This window comes from Mustela lutreola, chromosome 4, assembly GCF_030435805.1.
Source record: "Mustela lutreola isolate mMusLut2 chromosome 4, mMusLut2.pri, whole genome shotgun sequence".
In the NCBI taxonomy this organism is placed as follows: Eukaryota; Metazoa; Chordata; class Mammalia; order Carnivora; family Mustelidae; genus Mustela; species Mustela lutreola.
This window is the reverse complement of record NC_081293.1, coordinates 22363819-22385288: the sequence shown is the minus strand read 5'-3', so window position 1 is coordinate 22385288 and position 21470 is coordinate 22363819. Positions and strand designations below refer to the sequence as shown.

General features: G+C 43.0%; 1 protein-coding gene across 5 annotated transcripts in view; it reads right to left on the bottom strand.

The window, feature by feature from the left end:
• Positions 1-21470, bottom strand: part of SORCS1 (sortilin related VPS10 domain containing receptor 1) — a 512629-nt gene that overhangs the window by 113940 nt on the left and 377219 nt on the right. For all 5 annotated transcript variants that reach the window (XM_059173260.1, XM_059173256.1, XM_059173258.1 and 2 more), the window contains exons 7-8: positions 6592-6710; positions 3997-4086 (exon numbers count right to left, since the gene is read on the bottom strand). In XM_059173260.1, the coding sequence (XP_059029243.1) occupies positions 3997-4086; positions 6592-6710 (209 nt within the window). The remainder of the gene's footprint in view (positions 1-3996; positions 4087-6591; positions 6711-21470) is intronic.

The window sequence follows — 21470 nt, the reverse complement described above, 5'->3', positions numbered from 1 at the left end:
GCCTGAGAATTTCTACCTACGGAACAGAGATTTTAGTATGCCCTCCCTGGAGTTGTGAGGATTACATCAGCTATTAAGTGCTAAGCACTTAGAACAGTGCCTGGCACACAGCATCTGTCCCACGTATGCTAGCTATTTTCAGTGACGCAAGTGCTTAAATCCCCTTTGCTGATGAAGCGAGGTTGATTCGGCCTTTCTGTTTGTTGCAAATGTTTGGGGGCTAACTAGTATACTTAATAAAAAGTGGTTCGTGCAAGTATTTTGCTTCATTCTAATGGAGGGGATTAGCTATGGAAATTAGCCCAAGGGCTATTCAACCACTGAGGGCCAAACATTCTATGGCTCCCCTCTTCCTAGTTCTTTGCCCTCCCAAATCCTTATTTAGCCATTTGGAAGCCTTACATAACTACTCCCAATTCACACTCCCTCATTATCAGGATGCAGCATCCTCCCTGAATTCAAGTTAAAACACTTAAGCGCAGATCTGACCCTCACGTAATTACTTACCCACCTCTGTGCCTTGGGAGTGAATTTGTGCACTGGGGAACCTCTGAAGTCTGGGTCATCACAGACATCTGGGTAATAAATGCGAGGGGCTAGATACATCAACTATGTCATCCCAACTCATGCACATCTTTATTTTGTAGATTCACAACTAAAACACAGCGCTTCAAGGTCACCAAGAGTAACCTGATGTCGAGTAACATCAGATTCAAAGGGCCATCTCTAGATAGGGGCCAAGATCGGATCGTTCTCTCTCCATATAACCCAATTACATCGAAGAGACTTAAAAAAAAAAAAAAAAAAGTTGGTCTCAGATATCTTAATTGAAAGGTCTGACATATTTAAATGTCATCTTTCTTTTCTTGTCTACATTCTCCTCTATCAGGAGAATATGCTCTTTCTACATAAAGTGGCACTTCATGTTCAATACTTTTACGGAGACACAAAATTTCAGAACAAGAAGTGACCTTTGGGATCTTCTGCTAGAGTGTTTCCCAAAATCTGTTCCATTGGACACCAGCATTGATGGACTCTAACAAACTATTTTTTTAAATGGATGCCTTTGTAAAATGTTTTGATTAATGCTGAATTACATGTTGTTGTTGTTGTTGTTGTTGTTTTACAGGACATCCTAGAGCTTTCAACACCAGTGACCTACCGCTACTCTCGAGGCGAGGGGCATAGAATGGAGTTTATTTTTTTCTTAAGCTTCTTTGGTCATAGAACCAAATTTTTGAGAGGCACCTCCGAGGACATTTTATTCCGAGTTAACATTTATCTTATTTTAAAAAAGTAACAATGAAAGAACAAACAAAACACAGAGAAATAGAAATTGATAAGTCAGTCTGAAGCAGGTTAGCGGCAGATCTGGGCCTCCTGCTGCTGACCCCCACCCCACCCACGCCTCATGCCATCCCTCCCCAACCACACAGACAGCAGATCCATACTGATAATAACATTACCTTGCTTTTATAGAGTATCTGTCCTCTAACATGCTCAAAGCACTTTCATATGTATTGCCTCATTCATCTCCCTTGAGTAGCTCAGAATGAGCTCCAAGTAAGTTAAGGGAAACCGTCACCATGTCTCCCAGTCTGGGGGGGCCTCATGCGTTTAATAGTAGCAGCCACATTAAAGTCTCTCCATTCCCTTCTCCGTCACCATTACCATTATGTTATTATTATTATTATTATTATTTTTAAACACAGCTCAGGGGAACCATGGTCTTTCAAGAGCGGATACAATGGCAGTGGATGATTACAGAAAATTTTAACATGAAAGTGCTGGTTTGTCTTGATTCCTTTGGTGAGCACGAGGCTTTGTTCCTTTCCAGCCAAGGCAGCCCTGGCTTTGATAGAAGGCCAGGAAATACGGGCGCCTTTCTCGCAGATCAGTGCACCCAAGCTGGGGCTATTCTTTGAAGGTGTAATGGGACTGTAACAAGGCAACTCATTGTCTTAAAGAATAAACACCTGCTTGGACCACATAATACGTTCATTTGCTGCGCTGGCTCCTATTTTTCCAGGGACAAGAGAAATTAATCATTGTGTTCTACCCTCGCACCTTAGCGGAGGCTAGGAATAGAGCGGGCTCATCTCAGGTAGCAAGGGGAGGGGACAGCAGATTCAGGTTCAAAAGATAACTTTTCCTTCCAGACTGGCTGGGTGTCCCTGGGGGCAAGGGTCGACTTGAACAAGCAACGCAGAGGATGTGTTTCCTAACACTCCAGCAATAGATCCAAAGATGGGTTTTGATTTTAAATGACCATGGGTCTCCTTGGGTCCATAGGACTTATTCTTTTGATGGTCCTCCAGTATATCAAAATTTGTAAAGGATCTGCTATTTTATAATAGTAAGCTATTAATTTATTTCAAGAGAAGAAAAGTATAATACAAAGAATGCCAGCTGGGAACTCAGGAGACCTGAGTGCTTGCCTCACTTCGGCAAAGAGCATTTGGTTTGGCCCGGACTTATTCCACACACAGAGTATTTTCCCAGGAGAGAACGCAAGAGGAGTGACTCACATCTGCTGCTTCCTGATTTGGTCTCGATTCCCACATGCCTCCTGAGTGAGAGCATCTTCCTGCATTGACTTTAAATCTTATTTTTAAAGGCTTAAGTCTTGCAAGCTAAACTACTGCATTTGCTGGCCAATCAAAGACATAGCCATTTATTTCAGCTCTCGAAGGGGAAAAAAGAAAATAAAGCAGCTCTGTTGGACTTACTGGGGAGACATGATCATACCCCTTATGGGCCTTCCTAAAAGATAATCCAGGGTAATTTTAACAACACTCAGATTTAATTTTACATATGGACTTTACCCAATTCTCATCTAAGGCACAACTCCAAATTGTTGTGCTTGTCTTTTTGGAAAACACTTAAAGCTGAATCAAGAGCAGGGAGCACTTCAATGTATACAGTCGCAGGCATATAGTTCTGGACAATTACCACTGTCATTAATCTCTTAGCAGCTGGAAATAATAACTACTAACATGGACATTGTTCTTTGGAGTCAACAGTGCAATTTAATGTGTGTTATTATCCCGAGTGGGCTAGTGTCTCTATACTACTATGCTTAGGGGCAGAGGGACGGCCAAGAATTCTGCCTGGAAAGGCCAGAGCAACTGGCTACCGCGACCTGTGATGTCCTTGTGCTCTATCTGTCACATGAATTCCTGGCAGCTAGCTCTAGTTGGTTCAGGACAGCATACTACAAAGTTGTGGATAAAAACACAATGTCAAGAGTCATCAACACTCAATCAAAAAAAGCTCCCTATGTTCTTGGTCCAGTTTCAAAGCTGAGCTGCAACTACATTTAAACCTACACTGTCCCTCTCCAACAGCCACACATACCTCCCCTGCTATAAGATCAAGGCACAATACATTAACTATTTGAGACCACAAATCCACACAGCTTTATGCTCCCGAGTTACTCTGTCCTCCACTAGGTGGCGCTCCATATTAACGCAGTTCAGAGTTTCTGGAAAGAGAGCCCAGGGATGTCAGCGGTTAAGAGGGTCTTTTCTTAAACTTTTGTCTGTCCTTATTTTCAAAGGAGTATGTCTTTGAGGAAGTCCAAAAAATTAGCTATGCTTCAGAACTCTAAAGACAACCAATGTGGTAAGTCCTGCTGAGAGACAATGTAAAGGTTGAGTGCCATATAGATGCACCGCCTCTCAATAATTAACAACAATAAAATGTTGTACTGGTATGACACGGATCCAAAGCCTACTTTCTGTCTTGCTAGAATATCCACACATACGGCTCAAAAATTTTTATTACTGAAAATCAAATGGAAATCAGTTGACAATCTATTCAGATGCTCCTACAGCAAGAATCAGAGAGAGAGAGAGAGAGAGAGAGAGTGGTTGAAAAACAGTCATGGGGGATGAGAAGAGATAAATGAATACGAGCGTCCTTGGGAAAGGGGTGCAGGCGAGAACATGGGAATGGGAGAAAATACTGAAATGAAGAGATCCATTCAGGTCGTACCTTGGGCAGAGCATATTTGGGCAGCTTCATCTGGGCAAATGCATTCCTTCGGTAGGACACGTAGTAATGTGGCCGTCCTCCTGATGTCAGCTGGATCACAAACACAGAAGTAAGAGGAGCTATTATAACAGTTACAGCCGTGAATGGCAGGGGCTAGCCGCCGACCCATCAGTGTGAATGACTATTGCGGACAAGGGTAAAGAACGAGAGTTCCATTCAAAAACAACTCATACCGAGTATGTGAGTTGGTCTGAGGCCCAAGCTGAACCCACTGCATGAAAATATAATTCTTCAACCTGCACTGTAGCTCGGGAGCCAGGAAACAAGCCATTTTCAGTTTCTTTCTTCTCCTTCTCCCCTTCTCCTCCTTCTTAATGACACAAGCCTCCATGTATATTAGCTTCATGTCCATCAGGAGTCCCCAGCTGCCTAGCCCAAGACCACCGGGCAGGAGACAGGTCCCCATGTTGTACCAGAAGTGAACGGCCCGGGTCTGACAGTGCCGGAGTGGGCGCCTCTCTCCTCTGAGCCCTGAACGCTATCTGATGCCGTCCCACTGAGGCCTCTGAGTATGTCTCAGAGACAACAGTGCTGCTGACCTATTAGACAAAAGCTGGCCAGGGTCGTGGTCCAAAATCACTCTAGAGCTCTCTCTCCTAGAAGAGAACAGTGAGCCACCTCCTCCAAGTCTGTCCGGCACACACAGCCCAGTGAACCCTGTGGATGCCAGGGAGGTCAGGAAGGGGTGCGGTCTCTACTCCAGCATGAGCGCTGTTCTGCCCAGCATCAAGGGCTCCATGCCAGTCTCTCTCCTCTGCAGCCACTCTTGTTTCCCAGGTTTACTGAGATACTATTCACATATAACATATGTGAGTTTAAGAGGTATGTGACGACTTGATGCATGTGTATATGGCAGAATGATCACCACCTCTAGCCCCTCATTTAATTATGACATTCTGTGAGTGGCGATATCTTTAAAAATCTACTGTCTTGACAACTGTCATGTCTATAATACAGTGTTGTTAATTATAGTCACTATGCTGTATGTTAGATCCCCAGAAGTTATCCATTTAGCAGCTGGAAATGTGTCCCCTTTGATTCACATGTCCCCACTTCCCAATCCCTGGCAACCACCATTGCTCACTGTTTGTGAGCTGGTTTACGTGCTCTTAATCCATATAAATATCTGGACTTGGGCTATCAGCTGGGGTGTGCATACTCAGACTAGGTCAACACATACTCTGGGCGAATGTCCACCAGACACATAAAATAGCGGCCAGAAGTTACCGCTTCCCCATCATGGGGTCAGATCACCTCATAGTCCTCATGATGGGTTACAGGACCATGTTCACAGTGGCACGGGTACAAAATATATGACACTCTAAACGCAGAAGGGAGTCCCATTTGTCAGTTATATATGGATTATAAACCACTATTAGAAAGCAGAAAAGGTTCCTGGGAGAAACGGTGATAGGGAAATGAATTATAGATCGAACCGACACATGTAACCATTTTAATGTCACTTGATAATTTGATGTTGAAGTTACCAGAGTAATCATTACTCACTTCCCTAAGGAAAACTGCTATGTGTGTGTGTGTACGTGCGTGTGTGTGTGTGTGTAGTCATTTGTGAAACATTTTAAGAGTACATACATAGGCTGATGTTGGGTATTTTGAACATTTCCTTCCTCAAAACATGGGATTGGATATTCTGATTTATGATTTTGTCTCCAAATACACACAACAGTGTTTAGAATGGGTCTCAATCATAGGGAAATTGTGTGTATCTATATATATATAGTATGTGTGTATAAATAAAGTTAATATAAAAACATATATTTGATATATAAACTATGCAGATATAAACTATTTAGCAATCGTACCTTTCCACTCTTAGGATGGGAAGCAATACATGAAGTCTGTCCAAACTTAACTAGGAACTGAAGATTTATCGAAGCAAGCCTAGAATTTTCCTTAAATGCTGCAAAGAAGCAAAGCGTCCTTGCTCCCTGTCTCTTCTAACCACTCAACCACAAAAGGTTTGCCACGCTCTTCAGGGGTGAAAATCCTGGCTGAGCACATCTCATCTCATCTAATTCTTATCCTAATCACAGGGAGAGCATGACAATAATGGCTGATTACTCTGCACCTCACCTCTGCCTCCCACCACTTCCCGCTACCCCCCAGCTTTCTGTTCCCATCTGTTTCTCTATTTTTAAGGTGACTACTGGGGAACAGGCTGATTGGCTGACTATTCGGATAGGAAGAGACTGACATATCCGCTCAGGCCCATGAAGGCAGAGGAGGGGGGTGAACTGAATGTGCATCATTCGGAGACAACCTTCGTACACTACCCAGGGCCCCCATGACTCCATATTGATAAGGTCCTCCAGACGTTGCCCAAAGGAGCTAATTAATATTCCGTTAGCATAGAAGCTTTGACCCTTGGTAATGTTCCTTTTGTCAAAAAGATAATGATTTTTTTTTCCCCATTTTCACTCTTAAGGGAGTGTACACAGGCAAAGGAGGCTGCATTAGGACCGAAGCAGGAAAGAGAAATGTCTGAGACAATCAGCCGGAGTGGATCTTTCATACCTGAACAAACACGTAATCATCCTGGACAATCAAAGAGTCTGGGTCAATGTAGCCTGGGAAAGGTTTATTTCTATTGGCCTCTGTGCAGTTCTGCATTCGGCAAGTCAGGTATTGTGAATCTGAAAAAACAAAAAACAAAAAACGGGGTGGGGGACGTACACTCACAGAGTCCTGGACTTGGAGTGGACATTTTCCATTTCCTTTGCTATCTGCAACTCTTTAAACAAACCTCACATTCTTCAATTGCATTATCCCTCCCATTGTTATTGTTAAAAGTAGTATCGCTATTATTTTACTCACTTTCTAGCAGCACCATCGTCACCATGCCCCAATGTCGCTAACAAATCTTGCCATCCTGGAATACTGAATTCTCATTAATTAATTTTCCCCTCTCTAAATGAAAGCATTTTTAAAAACTGGCATTAGTATTTGTGATTCTATAGTTTTGTTCGTTTGTTTGTTTCTCTTTGGATTTGTGGGCTCTTCCTCTGCACTTTGACCTTTGACCAACAGGCAGGGAAATATGGACATACAAGCAATCACCAGTCATCTCGTGCAAGAAGTGCACTGTTACAAACAGGAAGATTCCATATCAAGATAAAGGCTTTTCTTCTAATAATACTTAGAAGTGAAACAGAATAGGGGCGCCTGGGTGGCTCAGTGGGTTAAAGTCTCTGCCCAGGTCCCGATCTCAGGATCCTGGGATCAAGCCCCTCATGGGGCTCTCTGCTCAGCAGGGAGCCTGCTTCCCTTCTGCTCTCTCTGCCTACCTCTCTGCCTACTTGTGATCTCTGTCAAATAAATAAATAAAATCTTTTTAAAAAATTTAAAAAAAAAGTGAAACAGAATAGAGAGGAGCTTCCTACATCCAAAGATCTGTCCTCATTTAGAGATAAGTAAACTAATCCCACGTGAGACTCAACAGCAGATGGTAAACCTATCAGTTATAATAACTCCTACATAGATCTGATACCTATTGCTTGGGAGTACTTTGTATCAGGGAGGATGTCTTGGTTTTTCGACTCTAACTATTCTGCCCTACTAATCAGATGTCACTTCCTTACTTAAAACTCCTTTTGCCTCATTGCATTTAAAATAAATTCGAACCCTCTAGGACCCATCACTCCAATTTCCCCACATGTTAATCTCTTCTCTCTGTGACTCTTCTCATCTGGCCTCCTCTATGTTCGGGAATGTGGCCAAACCTTCTACCATGTAAGAAACTTTTTAACTATATTCCCTCTGCCTGAACTGCTTTTCTCCAGGTGATTCACAAAGAAAGTTCTAGATTTCAGCCCACTCTTACTTCAGAGGGTCTTCCATGACTACTGTTGATCAACATCATTTTGTTAATTACCTTCATGGAATTTACCACAATATAAAATCACCTCTTCCTTATGTATTTCTGCCCCTCTCCATTAGAATATACTCTTCTTGAGGACTGCTTTTTCTGCTTGTTCACGAATGTGCCCCCAGGTTCTAATACTGTTCCAGGCATATACTGGGCAGTAAGTAAATACTCACTGAAATGTGCCTCATTTTAAAAAATTTTATGTGTGTGTGTGTGTGTGTGTTCCAGAATTCATTGTTTATGCACTACACCCAGTGCTCCATGCAATACATGCCCTCCTTAACACCCACCACCAGGCTCACCCAACCTCCCACCCCCTCCCCTCCAAAACCCTCAGTTTGTTTCTCAGAGTACACAATCTCTCATGGTTTGTCTTCCCCTCTGATTTTCCCCAACTCACTTCTCTCCACCTCCCAATGTCCTCCATGTCATTCCTTAATGCTCCACAAGTAAGTGAAACCATATGATAACTGACTTTCTCTGCTTGACTTATTTCACTCAGCATAATCTCTTACAGTCCGATCCATGTTGATACAAAAGTTGGGTATTCATCCTTTCTGATGGAGGCATAATACTCCATTGTCTATATGGACCACATCTTCTTTATCCATTCATCTGTTGAAGGGCGTCTTGGTTCTTTCCACAGTTTGGCGACTGTGGCCATTGCTGCTATGAACATTGGGGTACAGATGGCTCTTTTTTTCACTACATCTGTATCTTTGGGGTAAATGTCCAATAGTGAAAATGTGCCTCTTGATTGAAATATGTATATTTTGAATGAAAAATAAAGTTGTTTTGTTTTATTTATTTATTTTTGATGCTGAACAGATGACTTTGCTTTTAGGACATCAAGGATATATACAGAAATCCACTCTTCCCAATTAAAAAGAAATCAGGAGATGAAGACTTACATGAAATGGGGGTATGCAATAGTATTGGGTTGGATCAAGGATTCACTAATAACTTCCTTAAGGAAATTTCCAGGATAATCTTCACTTAACAGAACTTGGGTAAACCTGTACTCTAGAAGGAGGACCACTTTGGAGGAGAGATTTATCTACAATATTCCTTCATCCCACTGCCATCTGTGGGAATGGGACTGATTCTGAAGCACTTTAAACCATCTAGTCCCGGTGAAACCATTTCCAGAGATAACTAAAGAAGAGCCACTATTCCCTCTTTATCTCCTTTTGTGAACACTCTTAGAGTTTTATTTTGGGGCATAACTCAAATCTTCTCAAAGACAATTTCTGTGACTCAGTCCTTCCCCACCACTACAGCACACAAAATCTTTACCTCACAACTTTCACACTCCACAGACCCTTCTACAACTTTTAAAAAACTTCTGTTTTTCTAAATGTAGCTTGGGGTCACAGAAACAATGAACATTGGCAGCTAGCAGACCTGGGCTTGAGTTCTGGTCTGGTCATTTCCTGGCTGCGTAGTTCAAAAGAAATCATTTCATCCCCCTGAGTCTTGCCACCCAAATGGGGATGCCAACGTCGACTCTCTTACAGTTTGGCTTCTAGAATTAACTGAAATAATGTATATGCTACAAGTTTTTAAACTCAAATGGGTACAGAGCTCAGTTGTTATCAATAATGGTAATATTCCTATTTCCTCTTTTGCTACCTTTCACAGTGATAAAATCAGTTTGAGAGCACATAGGAGGTCCTTTAAAAGGGTAAACTGAATTTGTTTATTCAGTTAAGTTCTCTATCAGTTATGTTTTGTTGGTGACCTTCCAATACCCACTCTTCCCAGCCTCTTTAACGGAAAAGCCAATACTCCATCTATACGCTTGTCCTCGCTCCTGTGTGACTGATAAGTGCTCACAGGCAAGGATTAATCCTTTTGGGTCTATGCCCATTCAAGGTCTTCCTTTACTTCCCTTGCCACTGGATGGTTCCGGAAAGGGCATTAAAACCCTGTCGCAGGAAACGAGAAGAGAGGGAGGTCTTTCAGGGGCTGCAGGGCAGAGACCAGGAGCTGCAGCAGAAGTCCCTCTTCCGTCTCTCTAGAACGCTGTGTCCAGTGTGATGCTTGGCACTGCGCTAGCCTTCTTTTTACACAGAGGGGACTGTCTTACACTTAAGCGTACATAATGAGTATGCAAAAAATCAGTAACACTGAGTTACTGATTGTACTGAGCCCAGAGCAACTCTTTCTCTGTGCTATTATGTGAGATAATGAATAAAAACAATGATTAACCAAACTGAACCAAAGGTTCTTGATTAAGAGGTCTTGGTCTTCAAATTACAAATACAACTTCCAATCAGAATTGCTTGGACTGCCACCTAATGAGGACTTCTTGATAAACACACAGGGTTTGTTTTATTTATAACGAAGTTTAAGAGTTTCTTTCTTAAGAATTTAACCTCCTTTTCAAAGGTTCCTGAACAAGCACAAGATAGAAAATATAAAGATACACTTTTCATATTTATAACTCAACTATTCGGAACTTCTGAATCGAAGGGATTCAGGAAGGAAATAAAAGAACAGGGAAACTAACATTTGTTGAGCATTTATGTACCAGGGACTCTGAAGCATGTTTCACCTTTATTGCATGCATTTAATCTTCACAGTACTACAAGGTATAATAAGATATCAACTGATTTTTTAGATAAAGAGAATGGAGCTCAAAGAGATCATGATTTACAGAAACGGCATCATGAGATTCAAACTTGGTTGGCCCCAAGGCTTTTATTTCTACAACTCTACATTGTGTGAAAAATGCCTGTGAACTGGGAGCCACTATTTGTTACACATATTTTGGCTTTGAGCTAAATATCAATGCATATACCTAGATACAAAAGAAAGACCAGTAAATCTGTATTTTTGTGGGATAATTCAACAATATGGTCAACATCCTTGAAAATGAGATCTTTCAACCTCATGTTCATTTCTGAGACTTCTACCCAAGGAAATAATTAATGATCTATGAGAAGAATGACCTATTTCAATATTCATCAGTGTTATTTATAATAAAGAAAGAGAGGAGAAGGGCTGAAAATGGGGGAATAATTTTTGAAAACTTCAGAACATACACAGTTTGTGATTAAAACCGGGCTTCCAAAGAGTATATGAGTATTTGTAGAAGTGCTTAATACATGTCATACAATAAAAAATGGGTTACCAATTAATAATATTGCATCAATGTTAATTTCTTAGTTTGGAAAACAGACCTTGGTTGTTCAAGATTTCAACATTGAGAGAAGCTAGGTAAAGCTACACTGTCTTGGTAACTTTTCTGTTTACCTAAAAGTATTCTAAAATAAAAGTTTTTTAAAAAGTAGGTTACCGGTATGTGTATCAACCAGATTCTGTACAAGTTGTATATATAGATATCTACATATGTATGTTTGCACTGGAAAAATGAATAAAAGAAAGATAGGAGATGTCAAGAGTAGTATACAGGCACTGATGTGAGAGAGGGAGACAGCTCTGTGTGCAAATCCCCGGTCTGCATCTCCCAGCCAGGGGGTGGAGGGGGCGTGGTCCACGGTGGACTTGAGATCTGTCTCTGGAAAATTAAAGAACCATCTCTAATTCCTCTGCTTTTCCATCTTCCTCCACTCACCATGTCATGTACTGAGGTGGGGGGGGCTACAAGCAATACATGCTGTGAGGCTGTTCTCCAACTAAGAAATACAGAGGGTTCCGCTGGGTGACCCAAGGAAAGCCCCAAGAAGGGGTCTTAAAAGCATTTCTTGCTTAGAGTGGCTCAAAGTGAAATCTGCAAGCTGAAGGGGAAATCAACAATTTTGAACCGCCAGCCCCTGGTAGAGTGCTCCTGGTTTGTTCTCTTTCTCCTTCTAATGGAAACAGAAAGAAATTGGCTGCACTTCATAATGAGGGACCAATCACTCTTACTCCCCTTGGGGCTTGCTGTAATAGCATTAAGTATGATGAACTCTTTCCATATTCAATTCTAGTGAGTGTATGATGTGATTCCATAGGAAGTATCCTGTAATTTGGCATTAATTAACGTCAATTAATGCATGCAACTGCTAGACTTTAGAATTAATTTCATTACTTTTCCCACACAGATGTTTTCCTTGCCATAGGTAATTAGGGCCCTGTGCTGCTCTTCCCAGGCATCCTCACTCTGAGCAACAGCTGCTGCTTGGTGTAACGCAGTTTCCACCCCCTGCAAAATCTGTGATCTAGAGAAAGGCCTCCTTTCAAGGGCTGGGCTTTGAGCAGAGGGACAGGGCTTTAAATGCAGGTTCAAGGCCTTTCTAGCTCCGTAAACCGAAGCAGTCACGGCACCTCTCTAAACGCTGATCTGCAAAATGGGAACGGGTGCGAGGCATCTTGCCAGCAGCGGTGATGAGAGAAGAGCTCAGGCGTGAAAGGCAGTGAGTCTGGTGCCGGGCTAGTCTGTGCTCCAGGAACAGGAGTAGTGGCTGCTCCTGAAGTGCTCTCTCTTTAGTCACCAGTGCTGCCCACCATGTCTCACAGGAACCGACTGTAAAGCACTCCATACACTTCTCCCTGACACAGTATCTTTCTTCATATTCAATGTGTAGTGTGGGTTAAAGACTTTTTTTTTAAGTAATTTTTTTAAGACACCAGGAAAAATATTCTCTGGGCATAATTAATAGATAATGGTGTGAGGCAGTGGCCAGTGGGGGAACTGGAAAATAACTCGGGCTATGAGGAGGACATGGGAGGTGTGTGGGAGCCCAGCACACAGGCCAGCCAGCCTGCGGCCATATTGCTTTGCAAGTGAGCCCTCCTGTTGAGGGTGACCTTCCAGAACCTAGGTCTATCTCCTCCAAGCTGGCTGAGTCAGAGAAGGTCACTTACCAAGCTATGCTTCAGACTGTTCCTCTAGGTAACGAGCAGTTATTAGAACATTAGAATTAAAAAAGGATGTTAAGAATCAGACTATCAGGGTGCCTGGGTGGCTCAGTGGGTTAAAGCCTCTGCCTTCAGCTCAGGTCTTATTCCCAGGGTCCTGGGATCAAGTCCCACATCAGGCTCTCTGTAGAGGGAGCCTGCTTGCTCCTCTCTCTCTCTCTGCCTGTCTCTCTGCCTACTTGTGATCTCTCTCTGTCAAATAAATAATAAAATCTTAAAAAAAGAATCAGACTATCATTTTAACATCCGGCAAGTCTTTACCCATTGAAACCTGTCTCCTTCCCATCCTGTGCCAAGAAACAAACCTCTGGTTCGAACTGCCCTTTCCTTGTCTGCGACCCTGGCCAAAGACTTTCTGGGCTTTCTTCCGTGGGGTTCTTCCTGAGGCCGGGGCTGAGCTCTCCTTTCCCAGCATCTCTCCAGTGAGAGCAGCGATGGCATCAACCTCCAGAACAACTGGAGCGCGCCCGGCCCCTCGGCTAGGAACCATACCAAGGGATCACATGCTTTTTCTCTTTCCAGATTTACCCAAAAAAAAAAAAAAAAAAAAAAAAAAAAAATCCCAGAAAGTGGTACTTTTTACAGATGAAGAACTCCAAGCTTAGGGATGAGATTTGCATAAGCTCAAATGCTAGTAAATGAAATGCATCATAGGTCTCTAGGACTCTCCCCCTGATTCTGGCACTCAACAAATATTTACTTAGCAAGAAATCCTTTCATATATCTTAATATGATAAAAATTTCATTTTGAGCAAAACCATAACTCTCTAGGCAGTCAGGAACACTCCGAAACTCTCCATCCCCTACTAATTTTCAACATTAAAACAGGGCAGTTTTTAAAGCCCATATATCTGCATATATAGCTTCCTTTTGTTCTTTACGTTGTTCTATTATTTTAAAACCTTCACATTAAATGTCCCCAACCCACACACATGCACGCATGTGTCGACATGCTTGTGCTCATGCACATTTCATTACCCTCAGGGTTCCAGAACCCTCTGTGGCATGTACCAGTAAGAAACTGACACATGCAAAGTGGAGACTCCAGCCGTGGCCCCTTGAAAAGCCCAAGTTCAATACATTTCTGAGAAAATTATAAACTTAGATCAAATGTTCTCCCTCGACATAGAGATGGTGGTACTGCTTTCTTCTATGAAATCTCTCGATTTTGGTCCAGGATAACTTTCTAAATGTTGTCTTTTATGACTAGCCTTCTGACATTTAGGAGGCCATGCTTACTACAGGAAAAGTTCTGAGATCATAAATTTTTCACCAAGCACAAGACTAGAAATTAGGGACATGAAAGAGGCGAGAAGGACATAATAATTTAATACAAATACAGAAACACCACTTGCCAACTGCAATGAAGCATGGTGAGTGTATCTCAGAAAGGAGTGCTGTGAGCCCACAGGTGAGGGACACACTAATTCATACCTTTCCACAGATGGTCTACCCCATGCCATAGGTTCTCCTGTGATGGCCTCTATTTTACTTTGCTTCACACAGAACTGTGGACCTGTTATGCCTCCCTGGCCTACTGTACTTGGGAGATAGAGACCACTTTACTATTCACTCTAAGGCCCAGAGGTAACAATGACCTGTGTGGGGGTGAGGGCGGGGACACCTATGGAAGGCTTCCTGGAGGAGCTGAGAAAAGTCTGGAAGGTGGCTTGGAACAGTGGTAGGGTGAGTTTGATAAGGAGGACTCCAGGAAGAAGGAACACAGAGGCATGAGGGGGAGGGTACAAAGATGTGTTTGGGAAATGCTCCCTGTCCGTTCTGAGGAAGCCACACTGGAAATCCAGCTTAACTTGAGAAAAGACATGAAGTTATATAGAAGGTCACACCAAGGCATGAAAAACCGAGAAGCACATTTGTTTGAGAAACTTCCCAAACTGAGTCAAAAAAGACAGGGGGAGAGGCAGGGTGCAGGAGGGAGCCTTAGGTTGGGGAGTGGGGCTGGGGGTTGGGAAGAAATGGTAGGAAAGCTAGAAGGAACAAAAGCAGGAATAAAAATGGGAAGGAGAGAGAGAGAGGAAGAGGAGAGATGAAAGCAGTTTGGTGCATGGGGGAGAAAACACAGAATTTTTTACAGGGCTTTTTGGAGGAGGGGTGTGCAACCTACTTGGATGTGTTCACATCTATGTGATTAATTTCAGGACAAAGAGTCAGTTCAAGGGATTGCCTCTGAGGCACCTGGGTATGCTCAACCCAGTATTTCTTCATTTAACAACTTTCTTTTTTAATCACCCCCAATACTATATATCATACTTGGAACATGGTCAGTGTTCAACCAAGACCAATAAGGTACGTTTCTGCCTTTCCTGGTGAAATAAACAAAGATGACACGCTGGCCTGTGTCTCCATATTCCTGGCCTTCCTGATATGCCCTGACCCTTGCGGAGCATGGCCATAGTCTGTATCATTTGCATATACTGTTCCATCCTTCTGGAATGCTGTTCCAGCAGGCTGTCTCCCTTACTTCCATACTACTTGGCTCAAACATCAAATACCACCTGATCAGCGATTCCTTCCTTGACAGCCCCTCCCCCTCAATCCCTGCTCCCCTTGCTCTGCTTTCCTGTACTTCCTGGACTTAACACCACTTGGCATTAAACATGGGTTTATACCCAGTATAAGGTCTTCTCTATCTACTAGGGAAACTTGATGAGAGCAGGGCCTTTGCAACTTTCCCTCCTATCACTACATCCAGGCCCAACAGTCTCTGCTGAATGAATGCATAATAATAGGGCTTCAGATTCTAGCCCTGAGGCAGTGGCCAAAATATTTAATCACTATAAGCCTTGTTTTCCTCAAGGTTAAAATGAGAAAAATAACAATAGAGCCTACTTACAAGAATGGGGATGAGTAATGCAACTGAGAAGTACCGAGGGCAGTAGTGGCGGAGCCAAATGATAGGGATATGATGCATGGATGCATGGTATTAGCATCACTGTTGCCTGAGAACGTACTTGATCAAGGAAGGAAATGTATGAGTAAGTGCCAAGACCTTTATGACACTGTTTTTTTTTTTTTTTTTTTTTTTTTTAAAGCAGGGGTGAGAAGCATTAGGAATTTTCCAGACACTTTGCCATCCATGTTTGCCATCCATGCTGCTGTGTCCTGGAGGACTCTAAAAACCCAACAGAGATGCACTCCTCTGCTGTCGAGTGAAAAAGTCCAGGGGAGAACAGGCTTCTTCTGTGCACTCTGTCCTCTCTTCTAAGCAGCACAGACCTTCTCCCGGCCGACTGGGCCCCCAGCATGCAGGGGAAGTAACACAGAAGCGTACAAAGAACGCACTCTGAAAGCCGCCCAGCGGGGCCCATGACTACATGTTCCTGCCAGATTTTCACTGCTGTGTGGGGAGGCCTGTGTTACCGTGTTTCATGCTTTTCTGGTTGGTTTTCAGGCTGTCTTTAAGGCTACTCTATCAGAGAGGCCACACTGAAATCACGAGAAGTCAAAATCAAGAGGCTTTTGCAACATGAACAATGGGGGTCAGAAGGACACAGCCAAGAGAACAAGCCAGTGCAGGGCGCCTCTGTGCTCTCGTCCTGATGCCTGCTGTGGGGGCAGGCGGAGAGGGGAAAGGCCCTTCCCCATGCTGGGGAGGAGTAGGGAGCCATCGGAATCTGCAGCAGCCCCAATTCTAGAAAATTTTAGCCTCTTCCCAGGTCCCACCTCAGAAACTGTTCCTAAATAAACGGACTGAAAAGAAGGTAAATCAAGGATACAAAACGTGGGGTCGAAAAATGCCAGTTGGTGAGCCAGGGTTGGGACCCTGGCTGGCGTGGGAGTGGCCAGTTTGACATTTTTTTTAAAAAATATATATATTCATATACAAAAGCCAAAGTGTTCATCTTCTCTGGAACACTAAAGAGATTTGACATCTTTTAAAGGCGCACTAATGAGGAAATACAAATAACCAAGAAAAATCAGTAAAAATTCTTACCCTCATTCACGATTAAATAAATGCAAATAAAAGCAATAAGGATATAGCTCGTGGCTCATCGGATGGGTTATGTTTAAGAAATCTTTGATAATGTCTCAGGCTATTGAGGGCTTGCAAACCCAAGCATCCCAGCACAACACAGTGAGAGCGTGCAACGATGAAGCCATCTCAGAGGACAATGCAACAAGGTCTACTAAAATTTTCCAAGTATTCACTCTCAGACCTGGAACTGGCCATCTGTAGTTTCTCTTTCCAGCATTGCTTGCTGCCTGCACAAGTTGAATGCTGACTAACCAATTCAGTAATGTGTGTGTCTGTGTGTGTGTGTGTGTACAGATGTATTAGCACTGTGTGAAAGAGCCAAACCTCTACAGTTCTACTAATGAGAGAAAAGCTAACGAGAGCATAGCTGACTGCACAAAGTGTGTTTTTTTGTAGTCATTGGTCACAAAGTGGCTGCATTTACATGTGCTGATATGGGAAAATTTTAACTTGCTATTGTATTCCCCAGTAGTGCATGTGGCATGGTGGTTTTAGAACACAAACGTATGTGAGTGTGTATGTCTGTGTACTCACATGCATATTCACCTGTGTAAGCCCACACAATTTCTGGAAAAAATGTAGAAGAAACATTAAAAAAAAAAAAAAAAAACGTGCTGCACCTGGGGAATAGGAAGGAAGGTCAGGAAGAGGATTTTACTTTTCGCTTGATGCACCGGAGAACAACTTCTCCTTTTTATTGTCATTGCTGCTACTCTTGTTGTCATAAAGGTAATCTATCTCTATACAGAGAACTGAAAGCACCCCATAGGTCACAGACTGAGGCCTATTGGGAACCGAGGTCTCCATCACAGCCCCTCAGCATTGCAGCCACCGTCCCCCAACCAGATATTGCTGGCCAGCTGCTCATTATGGAAGTCGGCTGCAGCCCTGGAAAATGGGAATAGAATGGGATGTCCAGTTCTGACCCAAGACCAGAATCTGTGGGATGGTGGTTCTATAAAGTTGTGAGTCTCCTTTGGTTTTTATTTCAGCTTGTAAAATGCTAGTCTGTGGTTCATTTCAGCAAGAGTTTTTGGACATTCATTTTCACAGTTGGTTTAAGGGCCAAGGTTGTTTCTCCCCAGTGAAAGAGATGAGTCCTTGTGCAAGTTGTTACAAGGTTACTTACTCATGCAAACAGACAATGAGCCCAGTAATTGTCCCCTGCCCCTTGTCCATGCTAGCACAGATCACCACCAGTACCAAAATAGTCATGCCGTTGACTATGGCTTTCATTTCAGAAGTGAAAGGGAGGAGTGATAAAGGTCAAACTCAGGACTGCAGTTTCTTGCATTTCTTGCAAGATGGTATGTACAGATGTGCACAGAGAACTCTGCATCCCTGTGTAATTTCCAGGTAAAGAATTCTGATCATAGTTACATTCTTTTCCTCCAAAATCCCGTATACCTAACACGCAGCGCACAATTCCAGGGAGTTAGTGAGGTTCTTAAACTTGTCTGTTAGCCCCTCAGGACTCTGGAGACCCTATGGCTAAAGCCCTTCTTTGAGAAGACTTGCTTATACAGGTAAGGTTATTTATTAAGTCAACAAATGGGTCAGTCTCTGACCTTTGTTTGTATAAAGAACCAAAGTAAAATGAGATAAGGTTTTTCACAAAGCTTTCAACCCAGCGGTTTGGTCAACATTTTCCAACTACGTTCATTACATATGTATACAGCAATGCACCTATATTAGGTGAATCAATAGAAGATAGGCGTCCTTTTTACAGCTTTAATGCACTGGGTGGCAGTTTTAATGTACTGACTCCATAGGATGCCTGAGAGCAGGTACATTCATACACACACACCCGATATTTAAACAGTAAAATCTTTGTCTCTGGAGTGAGGACCTGTCAGGGTGTCCTCAGTTAAATGCAGGGACCAATAACAAATGCCACAGCCAGTAAACATGTTCAAAATTTTCCAATAATAATTCCCGTGATTGATTGTAATTGAGGCTGCTCTCCCCAGCCTTCCTCCCAAGGCAGAGAGGTAATGCAAGGAAGAATAACTTCCTTGTCACAGTGTAAACTACAAGACATCCAGATTCCAGAGCACAGTGGCAGAAATGTCTATGGCAGTCACAGACTGTCACGAAGCAAAAAAAAAAAAAAAAAAAAAGCCCTCGGTACGGGGAGTTCAGGTGAAACAGAAATCGATTATAAAATGTAATCTAAGGAAATGTGAAATGAGGCTAAAACCGAACTTTGAATTAACAAGCCCAGATAAGCCTTTGTAAACCGCCCGATGGGGATAAGCCAAATAAGCTAGTGAGGGATTTTTCCTGTGTCAAAACAACTTCCTGGTTACCAAGTACTTTGAGAAAGAGGAAGAGGAAGGAAGAAAGAGGGAGAGGCTGGATATGACACTGAAAAAAAAAATCTCTTTCTCTCTCTCTTTTTTTTTTTTTTTTATACCTAGGCAGGTCAGGCATTATGCCTAGATCCTTTATTTCAATTGGTAGGTAATTTCTTTTTTTCTGTTTTGTTTTGACAGGGATAACTTTTCAAATTAGATCCCTTTATTGAATTTTCACTCTTGGGTAGTTTCTGAAGATGCTGCCTTTGCAAAAAAAGTAAAATAAAATAAATAAAATTAGAACTGATCTATTTCATGCCATGTGAAAGCTGAGCCCGAGATGACAGTTTGGCATTATCAACCTTCATGGCTGCAGGGAGCAGAGGAATAACGTTGGGTGAAAGGGAACGTGCACATCAGGGAAAATGACAGCCTTATTGTTTTCAGGATGTGGGGTTGTGTGCACTAGATGCCACAAGCCAGAAGCGGTATTATCCCCAAAAGCTTGAAAATGAAAGCAATCTGGGATGTTACCAATTCCATCCAGGGCTTCCTGAACAAGACGGTGCAGTCATGGGAGACAAACCCTAAAGCTCTTTCATTAGTTTTTCGTTATGGGACTTTGTGACTCTAAACGTGTTCTGCTGACCAGCAGCACGGGCTTCACCTGGGAACTTATTAGGAATGCAGACTCTTGGGCCCCTATTGAATCAGAACCCACGTTTTAACGAGATCCTTTTTTGGGCCATGATATGTCCAGATTTGAGATGCAATGCTCTAAAATTTTCTGACAGCTTAGTAAGTGACTTGGTCACCCTGACAACTGGCCAGCTATGTATTCACTCACTCAGCAAATATTTACTAAGCTCCATCTACATGCTGACACTGTGGCATGTGCTGGAGACGTGATATTGACCACAGATACACACGGCCCCTCCTCTCCTAGAATTTAGAGGCCAGTTCATTGTAATTAATCAGCATGGATGGTTCAGACGTAAGCATCCATTTCTATTTCTTAACTTCTTATTTTGAAATAATTTTAGACTCGCATAAAATTTGCAAAAGCTAGTATAGAGAGTTGCTCTGAAGCCTCTCTTGGCTTCCCCCAAAGATAACATCCAGTAAAACCACAGAATGAAAGCAAACAATATATAAAATTGGCTTAGATTGGGAGTTCAAGAAAGACTCTCCTAAGGGAGGGATGCTTTCTCTGGTTCTGATATTATTCTATTTTCTTTCTTTTTTTTGAAGATTTTATGTGAGCTCAACATTATTTCAAAATAAAAACTTAAAAAAAAAAAAAAAGAAATGGCTGTTTATATCTGAACCATCCGTGGTGATTAATTACCATGAGCTGGTCAGGGAAGGTGGAAGAAATGATACTCCATGTGGAAGAACCAGTAAGTATCAGAGCCTCATGGTGACACACAGGGCTCCGCATGTTCTAGGAACCGAGAGCAAACCCACAGGCCTGCAGGCAAGGAGTGAGAAGACAGAGTGAGATGAGCTAAGGGTCGAGGTGAGAACTCTGCCCAGATGGCAGGAATCGTTCTGCCTAAGGAAAAGGCTGCTCTGGCTCTTCTATAGCAAAAACTGGGCCTTGGAATCCAAGATAACATAATCAGGTCTGAGGCTGGAGCGGTGGCCACCAGAGAGAGCCCACTGAAGAGGTAAGGGGAAGAGTTCTGAACGGCTGCGTTCAATCTGTGCCAGGCACAGTGCTGGGCATATTACATATGGTAGTCCCGCCTGAGCTTCCAACGGAGGAAGGTGATGGTCAGCTTGGACCCTGATCGGTCCCCCCGACGGATTTTGCTAAAGAATATATTCATTCCCCAGACGGGAAGGAGAACCTCTGGAAATGAAAAATCTCATGCCATGTGCACAGTAAGGAAGTGGTTTCTGGGGAGTCTGGAGAGCAGGGGTGACCTCCTTTGTCTGTCCCCAAGCAGGTAAGGTACAGGGATCTTCTGCTTTTGCATTCACCTGAGCTGAGGGCAAGTAGATAGGGACAAGGGAGAGCGAGGATGAAGTTTTCGAACGGTGAGGGATATTTGTCAAACGGGAAATGTCTCAAAAATTGGATTGTCACCCTTTGGCTCAGTGCTGGGCAGCCTCATTGCTCTGGGGTACCTGCGGAGAGTCTGTTCTGTTCTCTCCTCTACACCTGAGACCTCTTTCTCCTCCCCATGCCCCCGTCCTTCCTCATCTCACTCTTTTTCTTCTATGCTTTTCCTCCTGTCTCTTTCTTCGAACGCTTTCACCTGCAGTGCCCTCTCTTAGGCCTGGCAGTACTCCTCTGTTCCTTAGCCGTCCTAGAGGTCCTCTGGACCAAAGAAGGAGAAGGAGACTTACGGAGCTGCTGTGT